General features: G+C 43.2%; 1 protein-coding gene across 5 annotated transcripts in view; it reads right to left on the bottom strand.

Annotated features, from left to right (window-relative positions):
- The window catches only part of LOC139411287 (xylosyl- and glucuronyltransferase LARGE2s), a 152,075-nt gene that overhangs the window by 11,121 nt on the left and 116,421 nt on the right, over positions 1-24,533 (bottom strand). For 3 of the 5 annotated variants that reach the window (XM_071157380.1, XM_071157381.1, XM_071157379.1), the window contains 8 exons: positions 10,109-10,309; positions 4,838-5,130; positions 4,506-4,588; positions 3,314-3,437; positions 1,973-2,144; positions 1,543-1,760; positions 529-654; positions 191-346 (listed from right to left, as the gene is read on the bottom strand). In XM_071157380.1, coding sequence (XP_071013481.1) covers positions 191-346; positions 529-654; positions 1,543-1,760; positions 1,973-2,144; positions 3,314-3,437; positions 4,506-4,588; positions 4,838-5,130; positions 10,109-10,208 — 1,272 coding nt within the window. In that variant the 5' untranslated portion in view covers positions 10,209-10,309. Of the gene's footprint in view, positions 1-190; positions 347-528; positions 655-1,542; positions 1,761-1,972; positions 2,145-3,313; positions 3,438-4,505; positions 4,589-4,837; positions 5,131-10,108; positions 10,310-23,558; positions 23,757-23,800; positions 24,060-24,533 lie in introns of those variants that run through there. The other 2 variants (XM_071157378.1, XM_071157382.1) reach the window with 2 other exon arrangements.

Genomic DNA, 24,533 nt, shown 5'->3' with positions numbered 1-24,533 from the left:
CCGGTCATATATGTCCATCATTATTTGCATAGGTTGGTAACCCTTTGTATAAAAGTGCTAATGCCCTCAACGCCAGTGTTTGGAGGATATATTGGCACGGTTTGCGGCAACACCAATATACCCTCCAAACACCGGCTTCAAGGGCATTATCACTTAATTATGGTTAAAGTTATGGTAATGTTCTACTCACCCGAACGCTCTCTGAGGTGGCCTGGCTGGGGCAGCCAAAAAGCTCTCGTCTCAGTAGGTTCCCATCATACTCAAGGAAAGTAAGGTAGAGGTTCCTGAAGAACTCCACATGCTTGTTCTTCACACGAAGTTTCTTAGGAGAGTTCCAATGGATCACCTGATACGGGACATGAACATATTACAGTACCATGGTGACCGGTAGCCATATGTCTAGATGCAGTACATTCACAAGGAAAGAATTGAGGGATTTTGCTATATTGTGTGTGTGTGTGTGTGTGTGTGTGTGTGTGTGTGTGTGTGTGTGTGTGTGAGTGTGTGTGTTTCACTGCATAGCCCTACCTTGAGGTCAGACACCTCTGTGTAGCACTGTTCGGAGCGTGTGTGGTCAGACAGCTGAACGTTCCAGAAGCAGGGCAGCTGATGCACTAGGACTGGGTTCTGCTTAATGAACGCATTAAAGATGTCCTGCACACAAGATGACCCACTCACATTAAATACCTATGTAATACACTCCTAGAAAAAAGGGTTCCAAAAGGGTTCCAAGCTTGAACTCTTTTCGGTTCCATGTAGAACCCTCTGTGTAAAGGGTCCTACATGGAACTCAAAGGGGTTCTACCAAGAACCCAAAAGGGTTATTCAAAGGGTTCCCCTATGGGGACAGCCGAAGAATCCTTTTAGTTTCTAGATAGCACCTTTTTTTCTAAGAGTGTATCATACACACTCATTTTAACATTAAGATCATATAGAACTCTGGCACAAAATAGTAAACATTCACATTGACACATTCTCCAAATGTTCATTAGAGATGTCCTACACACTTACATGACCATCTGCCTCATACACAGTATGCTTTGAGGCATAAGATTACCCTACTGTTCCCCAACTTTTTTTTGCCCGGGGGTGGTTTTATTTGGACCCCAACATTTTTATATATATATATATATATATATTTTAATGTTTTAATTTTTTATTGTTAGACATAAAAGACTGTAAAAAAAACAGGGAATCAGCTCCAAGTGATTTTTATTCAAGACAGCTGTTCCCAAATATTCCCATGCATAATAGAGAGACACGTGACCGAATACAAATGTGAGCAAGGTTTGAAATTATTATGTTTTAGTCAAAAATATCTATTTGGGCTTCTTGCTGTCAATTTGCGGTCTACAAATTATTTGTATTTATGTTCTGGCCCTCTGACCATTCGCTCAAGAAAGAAAATCGTCCCTCGGCTGAATCAAGTTGATTCCTGCACTATAATAACATGTTATGTAAGTAATGACCTAAAGAGTATTTAATAATATTCTGAATAAAGATAATAGACGAATAGAATTTGATCAAATTGAATAAACAGACCTGGTCTGCCAGCGAGGTACTGAGCATGCTCATTAGCTCTCTCTCGGCAGTCAGCCTCCACATCTGCTCCCAGCCAATCCGTCGCAGCCTCTCCAGGTAGAGCAGGATAACCCCAGTGTTGAAGCCTCGTCCCAGGGCGGGCCAGGGTTTGTGGTTCTTCCACAGGTTCCCCAGGTACCAGTCACTCTGGTTCTCCACCAGACCTATCACCTGCTTGTCTGCAATCACAGCATCACCAATCATCATTTTCCCAGATTTTAAAATGCTGATTATCATTAGTAAGGAGGTGGATTCTTCAACATATAGACAGGTTTTTAACTACTAGATTATCAAATGGTATTTTTGTCCTCTAGGGATTTTTATCACTCAACCAATTCATTAATTATTCAATCAATCAACCAGAAATGTTTATCAAAGTCAAAGGTCGTACCAGTGAACTTCCTGAAGATGGCCCAGAGCTCAGCGATGTCGGTGGCGAAGGTGATGTCCGTATCCAGGACGATGACTTTTGTGAGGTCAGAGGGCAGCGCTTTGGTTAGGGTCAGCTTCATCAGGCCGTAGATACCTGAGTAGTGCTTGTTAGGTATCCATGACACCTCCGACTGGAAGAGAGAAGGAGAGAGAAAGCAAGTGTGAGGTTGAAGAACTTTAGACCTCACAGAAAATTTTGAATTCAAAAGAAAAGGGAATATAAAATTGCAAGGTATGAAAAATAATGTAATTAGAAGCAACACCACTGTGGCTTTTTGTCAGGTGTATAAGGGTATTCTCCTTCCTTTAAATAGCTAACTTGCGCAGACACCCATCTGTTTCATAAGATCCCTTTAGTATAAAATACCCTTTAAATCAGAGGTGAACCAATTGGACCATTACTACTGTTTACTCTATAGCATCAATCTTGAAAAATATCATCTGTTTTTATACCCAGGATACCCAATGAATACTGAAACCTGCACAACTTTTGGCATGCATCTGGGCAACCATTAATTCATCTTGATTCCGCAGAACAGGATCTTCATAAGTGAATCATTTGCAAATATAATCAGCTCAGAAGATGCAGTGTTTCCTTCTTCGTTTGAACTGAGTTAATGAAAACTGAGTAGGTTGAGAAATTTGAGAGCACAAAGAGCTTTTGTTCCCGCTAAGCTTGTGGAGGCTGAGAGAGAATGTGATGATTGGGGGGAGAGACGGAGCCAAGTCATATTGCAGGTCGAGGCAGGTTGGTATGTGAGTTGATAAACAATATGTTACATTATGAACCCCTTATCAATAGCAAAGAGCCAAAGCTAGACGCACACATCCGCCTGCCCACACACCCACCCACCCACCTACCCAGCCACCCACAGAACAAGCACGCAACACACACAAACACACAGTACATGCATACCCCCCCACAAACACACACACATAATTGTTCTATTTACATGGACACATACTGACTGAGAGGAGAGGCGAGAGGAAAAGAAGGACTGAGGTGACACATCACTGTTGTAAGAGTAAGGGAAGAGAAGGAGGGAGTAAAGGAAAAAAATGAATGAGAGCAAGGATGGTCTCTGTGTCTACTGGATTTCTCTTTCTCCAGCCAACTGATTGTTTGGAAAGTGGTGGAATTCCCCTTGAATGTCAATGGCTGCTCACAGAGTGCAGACAAATGATTTCCTGAACACTGATTTAAACGATAGAGCAGACACTCAGGCCCCTGAGGACCATAGGTGCCTATCACTGAGCTAGAGCTCATCAAAAGAAAATACTGTAAATGTGGGGTATTTACCTTGAGTTCGTCTGCGTCATAGAAGCTAACTTGTACAGACGGAACCATCCAGGACTGGAACAGAGAACTCAGGATCTGATTGGCTACTGCGTCTGTGATGAAGTGGAAATGGAGAGGGTTTCTCCTGAGAGAGAGAAAGAGAGAGATAGAGAGAGAGAAATACATATGCCAAGAGCTACTCAAGTGCTTACCGTAATTTCTGGACTATAAGCCGCTACTTTTGTCCCACGCTTGAACCTCGTGGCTTATACAATGACGAGGCTAATTTATGGATTTTTCCCACTTTCACAAGATTCATGCCGCCAAAAAAACTGAGCACCGTCACATAATGTGATGTAAATCGAGCGCGCTCAAACTTCCCATCAAGGTGGCGCTCCGTGTTCAGTGGGAGGCTTGGATGACAAGTGGGGAGAAATCCTTCACTAAAACGGGCCGCATGCGAAGAGCAACTTATGGTCAAGTCTGCCAGTGGGTCCTGACAGCGTGGAGCATTGTCAAAAAATCCACTATCATCAACGGGTTTCGAAAGGCTGGACTGCTGCGTGTTGAAGAGGGCAGCATGAGCTCAGCGGGGAATTTGCCTCCGGATGAAGGTGACGAGAGCGACAATGCACCGAAGGAGGTGACTTCAGTGGTTTCAGTGCACAGGAGGAGGAAGATAGTGACCAATTACTTTCTTGGTAGGCTACTGTTTACTGATATTTTTTTTATTTTTGTTACAAGCCGTGTTTCGTTAAAGCCTATTTATTTTTGTTACAAGCCGTGTTTCGTTAAAGCCTATTTATTTTTTGTTACAAGCCGTGTTTCGTTTAAAGGCTGTGTAAAGTTAATTTGTTTCAATGTACCGGTAGGCACCTGTGGCTTATAGACATGTGCGGCGTATTTATGTACAAAATACATATTTTGTTTTTAATTCAGTGGGTGCGGCTTATATTCAGGTGTGCTTAATAGTCCAGAAATTACGGTCATCTCTCTGATTAAGAAGGGCCTGACCTTCCCTAAAGTCATAACTTTCCATGAGTCCAATAATTAATGAATAAATAATACTAATTTCTACAAGTGGCCTTTGAATTGACGTCAGCCATATTAGTTTAGGATTCATCAAGTAGAATAAACAACTACTGTTGCTATATCAGGTGTAGCTGTAGCTATAGCAGTAGGTGTAGTTGTATGTGAAGCTCTGTTGTGTTACCTGTGGAACAGGATGGACTTGACCAGGGTGACCACATCTCTGCTGGCATTGTGACCGGCACACACGCACGCTACATGGATCAGCTGCACAGAAGAGAGAGGGCAGACAAGCTATGCCATCAACGCTGCTGGGAATATCGATTCCCTATGTTTACCTTTTGGCACTACAGCCATATTATTTAACTATATCTATGTTATTTTATCCAAAACACACAAACACCACTGACAGCAGATTTGACATACCAACTTAAAACCGATGACTAAACAGTGAAGCTAAACAAACACAGCTAAAACACAGAGCTGCGCTAAAATACGTTTCTGATCCTGGCTCACCTCACACTTCAGTATGGTGGGCGAACGGGGACACTCGGTGTGATTGGCTCTCTCCTCTGCCGTGTTCTCCACATCCTCGGGCCCAGTGTCAGCTGATGCCCCCCACGCCGCATTGCCGTAGTTACCACCGTCGGCGGGCTGGCCAGCCGTGCCCTGCAATTGGTTGAGCTGCAAGCGGATCTGCCTGTTCTCTTCCTCCATCTCGCGAACCCGCGACTCTAGAACCACCCGCTCTAGAACCCGTGCCTCGGGGGTCTCTGACAGACAGGGGGACAGGAGGAGAGAACGCCCATCTGGAGAGGGGAGGGGGGTAAGAGGGGGAGAGGAGAATTAGGAATAGGGTTGAATTAAGTATTTCATTTCTAGAGTTGTATAACACGAGGGAAGAAAGTGTTCACTTCACTTGCATTGTTGAAAAGATCATATTTCGGCTTCTTTCTCTCTCTCATCAACCCATCTCTGTCTGTTTTGACACCCTGTCTACGGAGCAGCTGGCCGACAGAGATGAAATGTCAGACCCTGTTCCTGGTCGCTTAGAGGAAGGTGGGTGAGAGAGAGAAATACTGATATGTAGACAGTCAGACCCAACACTGACACAGACACTGTACAAGGACAGCCTTGTCCTCTAGTGTGGACACAGTAATTCACTGCTTCCTACGGCAATTCCGTAGAGCTGAAGTGAACAGACTGCACTATAACACCCCATCAGTCATCTTAGGTACAGTATGTGTGAGAGAGGATTTGCATGCACATTGTGTGTGTGTGTGTGTGTGTGTGTGCGTTTATTAATTACGGCATGCATCATTAATTGGATTTAGGAGTGTATGACAGTATGTCCAGGGTCTATTGTTTTGTTTACAACAGGACTGACAATCATAAACAGACTGCCTGAGACCACTTAAGCACAGATATTCTCAGAAGAGCCTTGCTTGATTCTCAAAAATCAGGAAAGTAACCGCAGCAAATCTAGGACAAAGAAATCTCAGAATCTCGAACAGCCTACAAGATTGTTTGTACAGATGATGTATCTTAAATTGAGCCAGTTTCACACAGCAGGATTATAATCCTGCAGCAAGAGGAAATGTGAATTGTTAGGGACAGATCGAAATTGGGAAGATTTTTATTTTATTTTATTGGGCACAGGGGAGGGTAGGGTGTTTTTTCACAGGTTTACATTCACTCTTTTGCAGGATTTATTACATAATTTATTCTATCCTAGCCACATTTCCTCATCTGCTTGCATGCGCCTCCCTACAGTGCTTTCGGAAAGTATTCAGACCACTTGATTTTATCCACATTTTGTTACATTACAGCCTTATGCTAAAATGTATTCAATTGTTTATTTCCCTCATCAATCTACACGCAATACCCCAATGACAAAGCTCATAAATGTAAAAAAATATATATATATCACATTTACATAAGTATTCAGACCCTTTACTCAGTACTTTGTTGAAACACCTTTGGCAGCGATTACAGCCTCGAGTTTTCTTGGGTATGACACTACAAGCTTGGCACACCTGTATTTGGGGAGTTTCTCCCATTGTTCTCTGCAGACCCTCTCAAGCTCTGGCACATTGGATGGGGAGCGTTGCTGCACAGCTGTTTTCAGGTCTCTCCAGAGATTTTGGATCGGGTTCAAGTCCGGGCTCTGGCTGGGCCACTCAGGGACATTCAGTCACTTGTCCCAAAGCCACTCATGTGTTGTCTTGGCTGTGTGCTTAGGGTTGTTGTCCTGTTGGAAGGTGAACCTTCGCCTCAGTCTGAGGTCCTGAGCGCTCCGGAGTAGGTTTTCATCATAGATATCTCTGTACTTGGCTTCGTTCATCTTTGTCTCGATCCTGACGAGTCTCCCAGTCCCTGCCGCTGAAAAACATCCCCACAGCATGATGCTGCAACCACCATGCTTTGTCCGATTTCAAAAAGGCTTTATGGCGAACACATACCATGCGATTATGTTAGTTCAGCGCCTAGTCACAAAAAACATAAAGCCATTTTCCAGCCAAAGAGAGGAGTCACAAAAAGCCGAAATAGAGATAAAATGTATCACTAACCTTTGACCTTTGATGATCTTCAACAGATGGCACTCATAGGACTTTATGTTACACAATACATGTATGTTTTGTTCGATATTGTTCATATTTATATCCAAAAATCTCAGTTTACATTGGCACGTTATTTTCAGTAATGTTTTGCCTCAAAAACATCTGGTCAATTTACAGAAATACTAATCATAAACTTTTTTTGTTCATTTTATTTGTTTTACCTCCTTTTTCTTCCCAATTTTGTGGTATCCACTTGTTAGTAGTTACTGTCTTGTCTCATCGCTACAACTCCCATACAGGCTCGGGAGAGACGAAGGTCGTGAGACTTATGCGTCCTCCGAAGCACAACCCAACCAAGCCGCACTGCTTTTTAACACAGATTGCATCCAATCCGAAAGCCAGCCGCACCAATGTGTCGGAGGAAACACCGTACAACTAGCGACCTGGTCAGCGCGCACTGCGCCCGGCCCGCCACAGGAGTCGCTAGTGCGTGATGAGACAAGGATATCTCTACCGGCCAAACCCTCCCTAACCCGGACGACGCTAGGCCAATTGTGCATTGCCCCATGGACCTCCCGGTTGCGGTAGCGATGAGACAAGATAGTAGCTACTAAAAAATTGGATACCAAGGAATTGGGGAGAAAAAAGGGGTAAAACATTTTTTTTTAAGAAAAAAAAAAGGAAAGGGAACGTTCATCGCGCGTGGCCGTGAGCGCGAGCTCCAACTCATGGCTTTCAGCTGAGCCACTAATTCTGAGTGGTCTTATTCTCTCCCCTTTCATAATAGAAGCCTGAAACAACTTGCTAAAGACTGTTGACATCTAGTGGAAGCCATAGTAAGTGCAATCTGACCCAATTTACACTGGATATTCGGTAGGCAATCACTTGAAAAACTACAAACCTCAGTTTTTCCACTTCCTGTTTGGATTTTCCCCAGGTTTTTGTCTGCCATATGAGTTATGTTATACTCACAGACATCATTCAAACAGTTTTAGAAACTTCAGAGTGTTTTCTATAATATGCATATCCTCGTTTCTGGGCCTGAGTAGCAGGCAGTTTACTCTGGGCACACTTTTCATCCGGATGTGGAAATACTGCCCCCTAGCCCAAAGAGGCTAATCTATTTACATTTACCACAGGTGGACTCCAATCAAGATTTAAAAACATCTCAACGATGATCAATGGAAACAGGATGCACCTGAGCTCAATCTTGAGTATTATAGCAAAGGGTCTGAATACTTACGTACATTAAATAAGGTATTTCTGTTTTTTGTTTTAAATACATTTGCAAAAATGTTTTTGCTTTGTCATTATGCGGTATTGTGTGTACATTGCTAAGTACATTGTTTTATTTAATCAATTTTAGAATAAGGCAACATTTTTTTTTTTTATGTATGCAGCTTTGAATGCTTTTTATGTGTGGCATGACTGCCAGTTAGCCTATTGCAGACCTTGACAAATGGTGCACCTACCACTAGTGTCACTATGAATGGTGGATAGAGGGCAGGATAGACTGGTCAACTACATTGAGTAAACCAAACATTAGGAATACATTCCAAATATTGAGAGGTTTTAAGGTCTAGAAAAGCACAGTAACAGACCATCCTGGCTGTATTTTTACTTCTGATACTGAGATATGCTGTCTGTTGCAGATAATCATTCTTCCAAGTCGTCCAATGGTAATGTGGCCATATACAACTGTATGCTCTTGGCAGGCCCAGCTATTCTGGAAAGCTTAACGCACGCTCTGCTTCCTCTCCAATCCGAGCGGACATTCCTTGTGCACCTAGAACCTAACGCTTCAATAATGCCTAAATATTAACTTTTAAAATTTTTGCCTTTTACAGTGGGGAGAACAAGTATTTGATACACTGACGATTTTGCAGGTTTTCCTACTTACAAAGCATGTAAAGGTCTGTAATTTTTATCATAGGTACACTTCAACTGTGAGAGACGGAATCTCACATTGTATGATTTTTTATGTAATTAATTTGCATTTTATTGCATGACATTAGTATTTGATACATCAGAAAAGCAGAACTTAATATTTGCTACAGAAACCTTTGTTTGCAATTACAGAGATCATACGTTTCCTGTAGTTCTTGACCAGGTTTGCACACACTGCAGCAGGGATTTTGGCCCACCCCTCCATACAGACCTTCTCCAGATCCTTCAGGTTTCGGGGCTGTCGCTGGGCAATACGGACTTTCAGCTCCCTCCGAAGATTTTCTATTGGGTTCAGATCTGGAGACTGGCTAGGCCACTCCACAATCTTGAGATGCTTCTTAATAAGCCACTCCTTAGTTGCCCTGGCTGTGTGCTTCGGGTCGTTGTCATGCTGGAAGACCCAGCCACGACCCATCTTCAATAATCTTACTGAGGGAAGGAGGTTGTTGGCCAAGATCTCGCGATACATGGCCCCATCCGTCCTCCCCTCAATACGGTGCAGCCAGGCAAAAGCAAGCTGCTTTTGAACCTAGCTAGTCAACGTAACTAGCTAGCTAGTAGTAGTCGTAGCTTCTTGACTAAAATAACCAGTGGTGTATAGTCGAGGCCATATGCAATCAACATCTACGTTATTTGTCATTATTTCAATTCACAAGATAGAATGAACATTTGAAGTCAGCCATCGAGAATTTCACCTCTGTGATGTCTTGAGCTTGGACGTGACACATTGCGAGCACAACACAGGCAGTGAAGCAGCTTTCACTGATTTCAAAGGAAGCATTTCCTTAATGGCAGATGGCAATGCCGAACACCCAATGGCTACAGTGAAGCAGGGCCGTAATGAAACAGGCAGAGAGAGTGAGTTTGTCTGTGGTGGCGGCGAACCCTCAAACTTCTGGCCCGTAGCCCTGTATGACATCGACTGTGCCACGAGGTGGTAGTTTTTAAACAAAGGGTCGTTACAGTTATTGTTATTTGAGGTCGTAAACATTATGTTGAGTTCATTTCCATTAGGGAAAATCAAGTCAGACATCTTAAAATGGAAATTACACATTTTAGAAGCCATTTTAAACCTTGAATGCAATACAAGTTTGCATTTCCAAATTCCTGCAACAACAGGATGATCAAATTAGATACGGAATTGTATACCGTTGTTTAATCTGTTTTTAAAGTCGTTACAGTACATGCATACATGTTTCCCATTCCTTCCTACTGCAGTTCAATGGAAAAGTAGTTTTGATCAGTCGTGTAACCATGGCGACAGGCAGGTATTACTTACTCTCCAGGTTCCCAGCCAGCAGGTAGAGCCAGGTGAGCAGGATGATGGCGGTCAGAGATGCCACTAGCAGCTTCAGACGACCTCGAAATGGCAGGTGCATGATGGGATGGCCGGTTGGGGCGGGAGTGGGAGGTGATGGGTCAGGAGTCAGGGCTCAGGTGGGGCTCAGTCGCTCATCTGCTTCCTGCTGCATCCTCTCATCTGGAGGGAGAGATGTGGAGAAAGAGAGGAGGAGTTAGAAGGTTAGTATGATGCTGTCACAAAATGCTTTAGTGGCATAACAGTGCAGTTTATATTCAAGCAAAGCAGAAGTGAGGACACGGAAATGTCATGGGCACAATTAAAACATGTAATCTCACAACACAAATACAAGCAAATACACAAATGCAGAAACTCGCACGCATGTACACACACACACACGTGGACGCAAGCACGCACATACACACACCCACACACAGTTTATTCACAGCCAGGCTCACAGCAGGGTATCGTGCACAACTGGCAATAAGTGCAGGCAGACTCTCTCATTCTCTTTCTCTATTTCCTTCCCTCTCTTTCTACCTCCCTCTATCTATAAGGGCTATACGAGTTCCAGGGCCTCTCTTTGTTTTATGATGAGCTTAATTAATCACGTTTCACCTTAATTAGATGCAGGCCTGAAGGAAACAAGATTGGATGTAGCTGCCAATTAAAAAAGAGAAGTAAAAAAAGATTTGGGAGTTTATAAAAAGAAGAGTGTCTGGCCTTTGCTTTGTTGTTGTGGAAACTCTGGTGAGTGAGAGAGGAGAGGGAGGTGAAAGTGGGATGGGTGGACAGTATAGTGGTGAGATTAAACTGAATTCGCTACTTGACCCAGGTTTTTATGCAGGTTGACATTTATTGGGATGAGTCTTGTCCTGGAGGCAGAACTGTGCAATTTCCGCTAAATGGGCCAGCTGCAAAGTCAAAATTGGCTATATTGTAAATGTTCATGAAAACAAAAATGTGCTTTTTGGTCTTAATTTAAGGTTAGGGTTAGACATTATTGTTAGTGGTGTGGTTAAGGTTTAAAATCGGATTTTATGACTATCAGCTAGCGACCACTCTGCAGAGATGACTCCAGCATAAGATTCATGACGAAAAACGCTAACCTGTGGTTTTTATCTACTTGACACTAGAACACACACACACACCATCAAGACTGTCAACTGAACATCCTGCCCTTCAATGTGCGACTTTACTTAACAAAAGCACAGATGCTTAGCTTGGTTGCTCGAGGTGTGTGTGTGTGTGTGTTTGCTCAAGGGCTCTCATTCCAATGGATTCTCATCACCCCGTTCAACTATCATCTTGACACGGCGCTTATAGCTAGCAGACTCTAAAACAACAAGGACAAAGAGCACTGCTGATAATGCCAGAGAGAGAGAGAGAGAGAGAGAGAGAGAGAGAGAGAGAGAGAGAGAGAGAGAGAGAGAGAGAGAGAGAGAGAGAGAGAGAGAGAGAGAGAGAGAGAGAGAGAGAGAAGCAACAATACCACAACATACTGGAGAGAAACTTCGACATGTGCAGTCTATTAACCAAACGTATAATTCAATAGACAATTATATTAGTAACATTAATAACACAACAACCAAAGCCATCGCTGGGTCACAGTGACGGCTGTTGAGAGACTTTGTACATTGGATAGGGAAAGAGAGCCAAGGCCTGCAGATACAGAACAGAAAGGAAGGAGAGAGGTGTTCAACCGATTCAGCCACCTCAACGAGCCCCTCTTCAGGACGAGGGTTGGCCCCCCCTGCCTTAAAAGGATAGTTCAGCAATCACCTCAAATCTACAGTTGATTCAACTGTAACATCAAAATACATTCACGTCTAATACCTCATACATTTCCTTGCTGCGCTTTTTAAGCACAGTTACTGCTCTTTGCCTGCCAAAGTACAGTAATAGTAAGTGTGATCCACCCAATATTGATGTTAGGCCCTGGAGCTACAACACCTGGTCAAGGTGAGATCAGGAAGGGGATTTTTCCCAGAAAACCTTGGATCCATCAAGTGATAAATACTGAAAGACATCTGCTTTTTAATCTTTCATCAAATGTTTTCTCTTTCCTCTGTGTGTGTGTGTGTGTGTGTGTGTGTGTGTGTGTGTGTGTGTGTGTGTGTGTGTGTGTGTGTGTGTGTGTGTGTGTGTGTGTGTGTGTGTGTGTGTGTGTGTGTGTGTGTGTGTGTGTGTGTGTGTGTGTGTAAGTGTGTAAGTGCTGAAAATAAACCCATTCTGAAATGATTTACACCACAGTTGTAAGCATAGCCTCAACACTGAGGTCATATTTCGTATGTCTTTCTCTCTCCCTCCCTCCCTCTTGCCTAGAACATAAAATAACGTTATTATCAAGTTCCCATGCTTTTAAAACAAGGATTCCGTTCCGAAACAGCATAGATCACTCCCGCTACCGGTTTTCATTCTGTTCCTTGAAAAAGTGTTATTTTACAGTTTTCGGCTCTATTCCCTGAACCAGGTCCAACCCCTGGTTTAAACCCTACCCCAAACCTTAACCCTTACCTTAACCATTTTTAATTCATGCCTAAACTTAACCGTCAAAATGTCTTTGCTAATAGACAAAAGTCCAATACTGCAGTCAGACCATCTGATTTGGTTGGAAATAGAATGGAAACTAAACAGAACATAACAGAATACAACTCTTCCTTCAAGTGGAAATTCTTAATGTGTTAGGTACCAAACAGCCAAAGTTTTCCATTCCACATTATTGTAGAGCATAGTTAATGGTGGCAAGGGAAACGTGCCTGTTCCTGTATTTCTAAGCACGACTGTCAATCAAACATGGCTAATGAGGAACATAATGCAATTAAGAGCTGAGGCCATTGTGTAAAGGCCTTTAGTGAAGCATGGTGGTGGCAGCATCATGCTGTGGGGATGTTTTTCATCGGCAGGGACTGGGAAACTGGTCAGAATTGAAGGAATGATGGATGCCGCAAAATACAGAGAAATTATTGAGGGAAACCTGTTTCAGTCTTCCAGAGATTTGAGACTGGGACGGTTCACCTTCCAGCAGGACAATGACCCTAAGCATACTGCTAAAGCAACACTCGAGTGGTTTAAAAATGTCTTGGAATGGCCCAGTCAAAACCCAGTCCTCAATCCAATTGAGAATCTGTGGTATGACTTAAAGATTGCTGTACACCAGCAGAACCCATCCAACTTGAAGGACCTGGAGCAGTTTTGCCTTGAGGAATGGGCAAAAATCCCAGTGGCTAGATGTGCCAAGCTTATAGAGACATACCCCAAGAGACTTGCAGCTGTAATTGCTGCAAAAGATGGCTCTACAAACTATTGGCTTTTGGGGGGGGGGGGGGGGGGGGAATGAATATTTATGCACGTTCAAGTTTTCAGTTTTTTAAATATTTTTCATCGTCAAAGTGGTTGGCATGTTCTGTAAATCAAATGATACAAACCCCTCCCCAAAATCTATTTTAATTCCAGGTTGTAAAGCAACAAAATAGGAAAAATGCAAAGGGGGGTGAATACTTTTGCAAGCCACTGTATAAATGTATAGTTCTTGTGCAATTTATATCTAGGCCTATAGGACATATAGAGGTTTGCATCTGGCATTAGTGTGTAAACCTAAGCTTTAGGGTCTAACTTTGCACTTGCCAAATAGCCCACAAGGCAATCCCCTAAAGCTTTTGGGAACAGGCAGAAAAAGTTTAATGTCGATCATAACAGAAAAGCTGCTAAATGGAGAATTGAAAATATAGAGTAAGGAGGGGCCATTAAATGTATGTTTTGGAAAGATTTGGTAAAGTGGTGAAAGAGGATGATAGCAGTGTTGGCTATGTTATGTGTGATGATTGTGAGGCGCTATATACATTTGACGGGGACTTCAAATACCCCTATGACACGTCAAGGGAACTGTAGCTTACTGTTCTGATGGGTTACATGGAAACTTAAATCTGGACAATGACTGTAGGTCTATAACTTCTCACAGTCTTAACATTAACTCATGCAGAACTAAGCATTTCTTGCAGTAAATTGATACCAATTGTTTAAATGTTAGGGAATTTACTCCAAATTTTTAAGGTTAGGCATTAACTCCGAATGGCTAAGGTAAGGGTTAAGGTTTTGGGATAGGTTTAAAACAAAAATCTCAAAAACAACTTTCTATTGCTGGATTCAAACACCCTCAGACATGGATGGACGTCGAATACTGACTTGTATCAAGGGTGACCTGGCTGATTGATGCACCCAAATGCACATTTTGACTCGAGAGCAGGAGTGGAGAAATATGATTTATTTATTTCAGCATCTTGAGTGAATGCGAATGTGCTGAAATGACCATCAGTAGAGGTGTTATCTTTATAAGCATAATAAAATATTTTGCACTGAAAATATTACCCTTCTTTTTTGTTATTGCATTTTCTCCCCGGTCCCTAAATGTCTTTGATCCATGAAGGAAGCAGAGATGACAGAGAACTTTAGAGATGTCAACTACACTGTAAAAGTAGAACGTCTCAGCTGAGATCTGGAGTTTGGAGGGTGTTTGAATGTCAACCCAATACAAGTCTTTTAATGCACAGAATGTGTTTTAAACATAAATGAAGTACTCTGAAACACCCAAATTGGTTCTTCGACCTTAATATGGGTGTTTTTAAGAGTTTTTGTGCAAATAAAAGGCAACATCAAAACACAAAAACTGTTTATTATACAATTAATGGTGTATAGCTTAAATATTGATTGATGACAAGGGCTTAAGGAGAATATTTGTTGTTGAATTCCACCTTTCTTATTTCAATGCTTTAATAAGACATATTAGAAACAGGAGGGCAGTGAAATGATACATTTCATTGGAATTTTACCCACTCAACCACACTGTATGAAATTATTCTGGGGTTAATTGAAATGACCTCAAATAAACAACAAACATATAAACTCAGCAAAAAAAGAAACGTCCTCTCACTGTCAACTGCGTTTGTTTTCAACAAACGTAAGATGTGTAAATATTTGTATGAACATAACAAGATTCAACAACTGAGACGAACTCCACAGACATGTGACAAACAGAAATTGAATAATGTGTCCCTGAACAAAGGGGTGGTCAAAATCTAATGTAACAGTCAGTATCTGGTGTAGCCACCAGCTGAATTAAGTACTGCAGCGCATCTCCTCCTCATGGACTGCACCAGATTTGCCAGTTCTTGCTGTGAGATGTTACCCCACTCTTCCACCAAGACACCTGCAAGTTCCCAGACATTTCTGGGGGGAATGGCACTAGCCCTCACCCTCCGATCCAACAGGTTCCAGACGTGCTCAATGGGATTGAGATCCGGGCTCTTCGTTGGCCATGGCAGAACACTGACATTCCTGTCTTGCAGGAAATCATGCACAGAACGAGCAGTATGGCTGGTGGCATTGTATTGCTGGAGGGTCATGTCAGGATGAGCCTGCAGAAAGGGTACCACATGAGAGAGAAGGATGTCTTCCCTGTAACGCACAGCATTGAGATTGCCTGCAATGACAACAAGCTCAGTCCGATGATGCTGTGACACACCACCCCAGATCATGACGGACTCTCCACCTCCAAAACGATCCCACTCCAGAGTACAGGCCTCTGTGTAATGCTCATTACTTCAACGATAAACGTGAATCCGACCAAACTTTGATTTGATGAGCACTTTTTGCCAGTCCTGTCTGGTCCAGCAACGGTGGGTTTGTGCCCATAGGCAATGTTGTTGCCGGTGATGTCTGGTGAGGACCTGCCTTACAACAGGCCTACAAGCCCTCAGTCCAGCCTCTTACAGCCTATTGCGGACAGTCTGAGCACTGATGCAATTTATTGCCCTGGCCACATCTGCAGTCCTCATGCCTCCTTGCAGCATGCCTAAGGCACGTTCATGCGATGAGCAGGGACCCTGGATCATCTTTCTTTCAGTGTTTTTCAAAGTCAGTAGAAAGGCCTCTTTAGTGTCCTAAGTTTTCATAACGGTGACCTTAATTGCCAACCGTCTGTGAGCTTTTAGTGTCTTAATGACCGTTCCACAGGTGCATGTTCATTAATTCTTTATGCTTCATTGAACATTCATGGGACACAGTGTTTAAAACCTTTACAATGAAGATCTGTGAAGTTATTTGATTTTTTACGAATTATCTTTGAAAGACAGGGTTCTGAAAAAGGGAAGTTTCTTTTTTTGTTGCTGTTAACTTCATTAAAATGAATGCAAGTCGGTAGAGCCCGTGGTCTAGCAATAACGGACACGGCTTAGAAACGCCACCCCTCTATCCACCGAAGACCAGGGTTAAATTCCCCGCTCCAACCCTTCGATCCCAGGCTGTATCACATCCGGCCATGATCGGGAGTCCCATAGGGTGGCGCACAATTGGCTCGGCGTCATCATTGTAAATAAGAATTTGTTCTCAACTGACTTGCCTGGTTAAATGAAAAATAAATAAATAAATAAACATTCTGGTGAGCAAGAGTTTCTTTAGTCTTCTAGGGCAACATATAACGACAGAAGCGAAGCTGCACATATCTAAATATAGACAAGTTGACTAACAAATAGTCTACCAAAATGTCAGAAATTATAAGCAGAAACATATTTCAATTAGGCAAAAAAACAATCCTGCACCCCCTGTCAAAAAATCAATCCACCTTCCCTGACTGTAGCCTAATGCACATATTCTATATTTGCGGGTTGGGATCAGGTGCGGGCCTCCGATTTTCACTTTTATCACATATAGTCGGGTGGTTGTGGATGGGTTATTAGCAATTTCGGGCGGGTGAACAACCACCAGCGTGTGTGTGTGTGAATGTGTGTGTTAGTGTTTGGTTGGCTGACTGTGTGTGTGTCCTCATGTATTGTTGCTGCAGCCTCCCTAGATCACTTCTGTTCATTTCAAATCAGGCTTTATGTCGCTTGGGGCAATATACGGTAATGGAGTCTGTTCAGGCGTGTGTCAGGGAGATGACAGAGAGATGCAGCACACACACACACACACACATATGCAGCACACACACACACACACACACACACACACACATTTCTCTCTTCTGCATTTCTCTCAGAGCAGGGTAAGAAACCCAATTATTAACCCGGTCAATAATCTGTGCTCACATGATGGTTCACACACTTCACAATAACAGCAGGGAGTTTTCATATGAACCTGCAATTTAGACAGTTAGACTCTGCTACTCATATCACATCTGCTGCAGCTCTGACTGCTACCATAAGAGAAGCAAATCAAATCAAAGTTTATTGATTTGCAGATGATGTTATCGCAGGTGCAGCGAAATGCTTGAGTTTTTTTTAAACTCCAACAGTGCAGTAATACCTAGCAATAATAATACAATTTAAAAACGAAATACCTAATTGAGAAAAATTAAGAAATATCAGAACGAGCAATGTCAGAGACAGGAAAATAAATATATATATGTACATATAATAGATAGAGTGCATTTGGAAAGTATTCACGCCCCTTGACTTTTTCCAAATTTTGTTACGTTACAGCCTTCTTCTAAAACGGATTAAATACAACATTTTCCCAGTCAACCTACACACAATACCTCATAATGACAAAGCAAAAACAGGTTTAGTCATTTTTGCAAAGTTATTACAAAATAAAAATTATTATTTACATAAGTATTCAGACCCTTTGCTATGAGACTTGAAATTGAGCTCAGTCCAACTGTCCAACTGCGGTAAATTGAATTGGTTGGACATGATTTGGAAAGGCACACAACTGTCTATATAAGGTCTGACAGTTGACAGTGCATGTCCGAGCAAATACCAAGCGATGAGGTCGAAGGAATTGTCTGTAGAGCTTCGAGACAAGATTGTGTCTAGGCACAGATCTGGCGAAGGGTACCAAAACATTTCTGCAGCATTGAAGGTCCCCAAGATCAGTAGCCTCCATCATTCTTAAAACGGAAGAAGTTTGGAACCACCAAAACTCTTTCTAGAGCTGGCCGCCCGGCTAAACTGAGCAATCGGGGAAGAAAGGCCTTGATCTGATGAAACCTAAATTGAACTCTTTGGGCTGAATGCCAAGCGTCACGTCTGGAGTAAACCTGGCACCATCCCTACAGTGAAGCATAGTAGTTGGCAGCATCATGCTATGGGGATGTTTTTCAGCGGCAGGAAATGGAAGGCTAGTCAGGGTCGAGGGAAAGATGAACAGAGCAAAGTACAGAGAAACCTGTTCCAGAGTGCTCAGGACCTCAGGCAATGCAGGAGTGGCTTTGGGACAAGTCTCTGAATGTCCTTGAGTTGCCCAGCCAGAGCCCGAACTTGAACCCGATCTAACATCTCGGGAGAGACCTGAAAACACCTGTGCAGCGACACTCCCCATCCAACCTGACAGAGCTTGAGAGGATCTGCAGAGAAGAATGGCAGAAGCTCCCCAAATACAGGTGTGCCAAGAAGAATATGCTGTAATCTCTGCCAAAGGTGCTTCAACAAATTACAGTAAAGGGTCTGAATACTTATGTTTATGTGGCATTTCAGTTTTTGATTTTTAATACATTTGCTAAAATATCTAAAAACCTGCTCTACTTTGTCATTATAGGGTATTTTGTAATAAGACTGTAACATAACAATGTGTAAAAAGTCAAGGGGTCTGAATACTTTTCGAATGCACTGTATAAGGAAGATTCTCTATGTTTGTATGAATATATATGATAGAGAAAGAGATTTTTTTTTTTTTGCAGTAGTTTTTCAGTCACAACAGTCATACACGCACGCACGCAAACACACACTCAGCGTTACATGGTCCGTTGGTCCTTTGATGATTAAACCCGAGCTAATGTGTGTCCTCACGTCTGGCCACCCTCTAAAATCAGCCTTTATCAGTCTGCGTCTCAAAGTCCCTTCTTTTCCTAATCTTCCCCTCTATTCCAATCTCTTCCTCGGGTCCTATATCAGAGCACTTCCACAGTGCTGGTAATGGAAAGATTAACACTTCTCCAGTGCCAATCCAGGTTGACACTTCACAGCCTCAGACAATGGGCTTGATTATCGGTGAGGAATATTAAAGAGGAACTGCAAATCGCAGCATCATATGATGCCAAATGCGTCATACAGGCCATATTTCTGTATTTTGAAAGTTGCATATCTTGAAAATGTGATTGCTCACATGCAAAACCTATTTTGGGACTATATCAACAATGGACTAATGAAACAAATACCAAAAGATAGTGTTTTGGTGTAGTTCTCCATCTCCTTTGCAACCACTTCAGTCTTTACACACTTGTCCTGTGCTAGTTAAAGCGCACACACACATACACACACACACACACACACACACACACATACATACATACATACATACATACAGTGGGGCAAAAAAGTACACAGCTCAAAAAAATAAAAGGAACACTAAAATAACACATCCTAGATCTGAATGAATGAAACATTCTTATTAAATACTTTTTTCTTTACATAGTTGAATGTGCTGACAACAAAATCACACACAAATTATCAATGGAAATCAAATGTATCAACCCATGGGGGTCTGGATTTGGAGTCACACTCAAAATTAAAGTGGAAAACCACACTACAGGCTGATCCAACTTTGATGTAATGTTCTTAAAACAAGTCAAAATGAGGCTCAGTAGTGTGTGTGGCCTCCACGTGCCTGTATGACCTCCCTACAACGCCTGGGCATGCTCCTGATGAGGTGGCGGATGGTCTCCTGAGGGATCTCCTCCCAGACCTGGACTAAAGCATCCGCCAACTCCTGGACAGTCTGTGGTGGATGGAGCGAGACATGATGTCCCAGATGTGCTCAATTGGATTCAGGTCTGGGGAACGGGCGGGCCAGTCCATAGCATCAATGCCTTCCTCTTGCAGGAACTGCTGACACACTCCAGCCACATCAGGTCTAGCATTGTCTTGCATTAGGAGGAACCCAGGGCCAACCGCACCAGCATAGGGTCTCAGAAGGGGTCTGAGAATCTCATCTCGGTACCTAATGGCAGTCAGGCTACCTCTGGCGAGCACATGGAGGGCTGTGCGGCCCCCCAAAGAAATGCCACCCCACACCATGACTGACCCACCGCCAAACCGGTCATGCTGGAGGATGTTGCAGGCAGCAGAACGTTCTCCACGGCGTCTCCAGACTGTCACGTCTGTCACATGTGCTCAGTGTGAACCTGCTTTCATCTGTGAAGAGCACAGGGCGCCAGTGGCACATTTTCCAATCTTGGTGTTCTCTGGCAAATGCCAAACGTCCTGCACGGTGTTGGGCTGTAAGCACAACCCCCACCTGTGGACGTCGGGCCTTCATACCACCCTCATGGAGTCTGTTTCTGACCATTTGAGCAGACACATGCACATTTGTGGCCTGCTGGAGGTCATTTTGCAGGGCGCTGGCAGTGCTCCTCCTGCTCCTCCTTGCACAAAGAAGGAGGTAGCGGTCCTGCTGCTGGGTTGTTGCTCTCCTACGGCCTCCTCCACAACTCCTGATGTACTGGTCTGTCTCCTGGTAGCGCCTCCATGCTCTGGACACTATGCTGACAGACACAGCAAACCTTCTTGCCACAGCTTGCATTGATGTGCCATCCTGGATGAGCTGCACTACCTGAGCCACTTGTGTGGGTTGTAGACTCCGTCTCATGCTACCACTAGAGTGAAAGCACCGCCAGCATTCAAAAGTGACCAAAACATCAGCCAGGAAGCATAGGAACTGAGAAGTGGTCTGTGGTTTTCACCTGCAGAACCACTCCTTTATTGGGGGTGTCTTGCTAATTGCCTATAATTTCCACCTGTTGTCTATTCCATTTGCACAACAGCATGTGAAATGTATTGTCAATCATTGTTGCTTCCTAAGTGGACAGTTTGATTTCACAGAAGTGTGATTGACTTGGAGTTACATTGTGTTGTTTAAGTGTTCCCTTTATTTTTTTGAGCAGTGTATTTAGTCAGCCACCAATTGTGCAAGTTCTCCCACTTAAAAATATGAGAGAGGCCTGTAAATTTCATCATAGGTACACTTCAACTATGACAGACAAAATTAGAAAAAAAATCCAGAAAATCACATTGTAGGATTTTAAATGTATTTATTTGCAAATTATGGTGGAAAATAAGTATTTGGTCACCTACAAACAAGCAAGATTTCTGGCTCTCACAGACCTGTAGCTTCTTCTTTAAGAGGCTCATCTGTCCTCCACTCGTTACCTGTATTAATGGCACCTGTTTGAACTTGTTATCAGTATAAAAGACACCTGTCCACAACCTCAAACAGTCACACTCCAAACTCCACTATGGCCAAAACCAAGGAGCTGTCAAAGGACACCAGAAACAAAATTGTAGACCTGCACCAGGCTGGGAAGACTGAATCTGCAATAGGTAAGCAGCTTGGTTTGAAGAAATCAACTGTGGGAGCAATTATTAGGAAATGGTTGACACACAAGACCACTGATAATCTTCCTCGATCTCAAGATCTCACCCCGTGGAGTCAAAATGATCACAAGAACGGTGAGCAAAAATCCTAGAACCACACGGGGGGACCTAGTGAATGACCTGCAGAGAGCTGGGACCAAAGTAACAAAGCCTTCCATCAGTAACACACTACGCCGCCAGGGACTCAAATCCTGCAGTGCCAGACGTGTCCCCCTGCTTAAGCCAGTACATGTCCAGGCCCGTCTGAAGTTTGCTAGAGAGCATTTGGATGATCCGTGTTGCTCAGCAACAGCCCCAAAACATCACTGCTCTAGAGGAGATCTGCATGGAGGAATGGGCCAAAATACCAGCAACAGTGTGTGAAAGACTTACAGAAAATGTTTGACCTCTGTCATTGCCAACAAAGGGTATATAACAAAGTATTGAGATAAACTTTTGTTATTGACCAAATACTTATTTTCCACCATAATTTGCAAATAAATTCATTAAAAATCCTACAATGTGATTTTGTCTGTCATAGTTGAAGTGTACCTATGATGAAAATTACAGGCCTCTCTCATCGTTTTAAGTGGGAGAACTTGCACAATTGGTGGCTGACAATTGGTGGCATACATACATACATACATACATACATACATACATACATACATACATACAGAGGAATAGAAAGCACATATAGTCCTAGAAACACATGGCATGAGGGAATTACATGCTTGAGGGCAGGCTAGGATATAATTCCTGGGAGATAGAGATACATCTATGGAGGACTTTAGTCTAGGAATTCTAAGTGGGAAAGGGTTTCAGGTTACTAAGGGCCTAAAGGAGAGAGAGAAAGTGTGTTGTTTAAATGTAACTATAGCTCAGCAACTGCCTGCAGAAATATGAGAGAGAGCAAGAAGCAAAATAACGGTTTCTGGACAAATATCTATGACCTATGACTTATTACCTATCTGCTAGCTATCCCTTGTCGATCATAGATCATTGGCATCCATCACAGAGGCCCGGAAAAACAGACTTTCAGAATATGGTTTGAAAACTTTCCAGAAACTCCTCTCCCAATGAAAAAAAAGGTTGATTCAGCAGCGTGTATGGTGCATTTGTCATTTGCTGAACTGTGTGAAAATCTGTTCATCTTTAGGCACGCATGCGCGGACTCTCTCTCACACACACACACACACACACACACACACACACACACACAGACACACAGGGAGTGTGCAATCAGAGCCATAGTAAAGAGTGAGGCAAATCCTGTTTAAGATCATTCAATTCTAGTTTGATTAATAGGTCAATGTCATAATCGTCAAACGTTTGTTGACAATACGGAGGATTGTTTTCTGAGCTAAACCCCAGCTGTCACAGAGACACAGGGGAAGGCGAAACAATAGAGCTAGAGGTTACGCTAGGTCACCAGCGAACTAATCTCACCTCAGTTTACACTCAATCATTTGCCTGGTTATGCATAAACACACGCGGTCGCGTGTCGCGCGATACTCACGCACACGCGCGGGAGCACACACAGGCACACGCACGTCCTCCTCAGCCCCCCTGTACAGAGTGACGCTGCAACAGATTAAGCCGAGTATCCTTCAATGGCCTGCAGGAATAGCAATAACAGCAGAGGTCCCATGTGCCCTACTTTGTTGTTCTAACATACTGTCACCTCTGACGGCTCACTCGCTAAAACAACCACACACTGGACGACTCAATAACAACAAACAACAACGAAAGAAAACAGAACAGAGTGCACACACAGAGACACAGTCTAGAGAAGGACATCCGAGATAGTAAACACGGCACACAAAGGTCAAATTCCTGGGGGAAAACCTTTAGGAGATAGTACCTTGAGGAAAACAACTGTGAGAAAAGATCTCAGAAAATATAGAGCTGCAGGACACAAACATAGAAGCAGAACATTCTGTAGGTAAACCACAACAGATGGAGATACTGTAGGAAGAGAGGGACAGAAGAAAATAATGGGACAGAAGTACTACAATGACAGCACAAATGCTCGATTCACTCCAGGGGGGGATGGAAGGAGAGAACAGGGGAGTGCTGCTCACCTCCCACTCCTGTTCAAACTGGAACACACCACTTGTTCTGTCCCCCTCTCCCTCACACGCAGACACAATCTCTTCTTCTGTCTCTCTCTCACCTTTCCATCGGTAAGACGTGCTGGTAGGTCTGACAAGAACATTTGACAGCTGACAGTGAAAACAAAGCCGACCTACACACACGCAAGCGGGCAAACACAGACCCACACAGTTGATAATAACAAGCTATGACCTTTGCACTTTCTTCCTACCTGCGTGTGTGTGTAAGCTCCAATCGTTTGCTCTCCTCTCCGTGTGTTAAGTGTCTGCCAAGCGGGTAGCGGCGAGTCCGGGTTGTTGTGCACAGCCACACTTTCAAAGAGCCCCTCCTTCCTCTTCCTCTCCCTAATCCTCCTTTTCTTCTGCGGATCTCTCTGTGTCTGTGTCTCTGTTTCTCTCTGTCTCTCTCTCTCTCTCTCTCTGTGTGTTTATGAAAGTAGTCAGAAAATGTGCAGAAAAGGGGGCGAGAGGCTGAAAAGAGAGCGAGGGAAAGGGGGAGTGGTGTCACCTTGCACATGGTTAAGCCTCTGTGACAAAAGACAGGAGTTGGTCGCAGCTCTTATTGTCTTTCGCTCTCTTTTTCTTGCTCTTTTAACACAGAGACTGGGTTACCTATGCATTACTGAGTAACCTGATTCCTAAGAGTGGATGATTAACAGTGTGTGTGTGTGTGTGTGTGTGTGTGTGTGTGTGTGTGTTTGTGTGCGTGCGTGTGTGCGTGCGTGCATTCCTTCAATTCAAATGGTAATTCTGCTGTGATGTGCGCGCATGAATGTGTGCACATAAATGCAGACATGGTTGGCTCCAAGTGGTTCTATGTATATTTATACAACGGGTGGGTCTAATTCTGAATGCTGATTGGTTCCAGCCGGTGTCTATTTCACTAGTTACCACCAGCTAAAGCTATGATGTTGAAATGTCTATTTACTCTGTTCCATCTCACTG

Source organism: Oncorhynchus clarkii, chromosome 6 (genome assembly GCF_045791955.1).
Source record: "Oncorhynchus clarkii lewisi isolate Uvic-CL-2024 chromosome 6, UVic_Ocla_1.0, whole genome shotgun sequence".
NCBI classification, from domain to species: Eukaryota; Metazoa; Chordata; class Actinopteri; order Salmoniformes; family Salmonidae; genus Oncorhynchus; species Oncorhynchus clarkii.
This window is presented reverse-complemented; position numbering and strand designations above follow the sequence as displayed.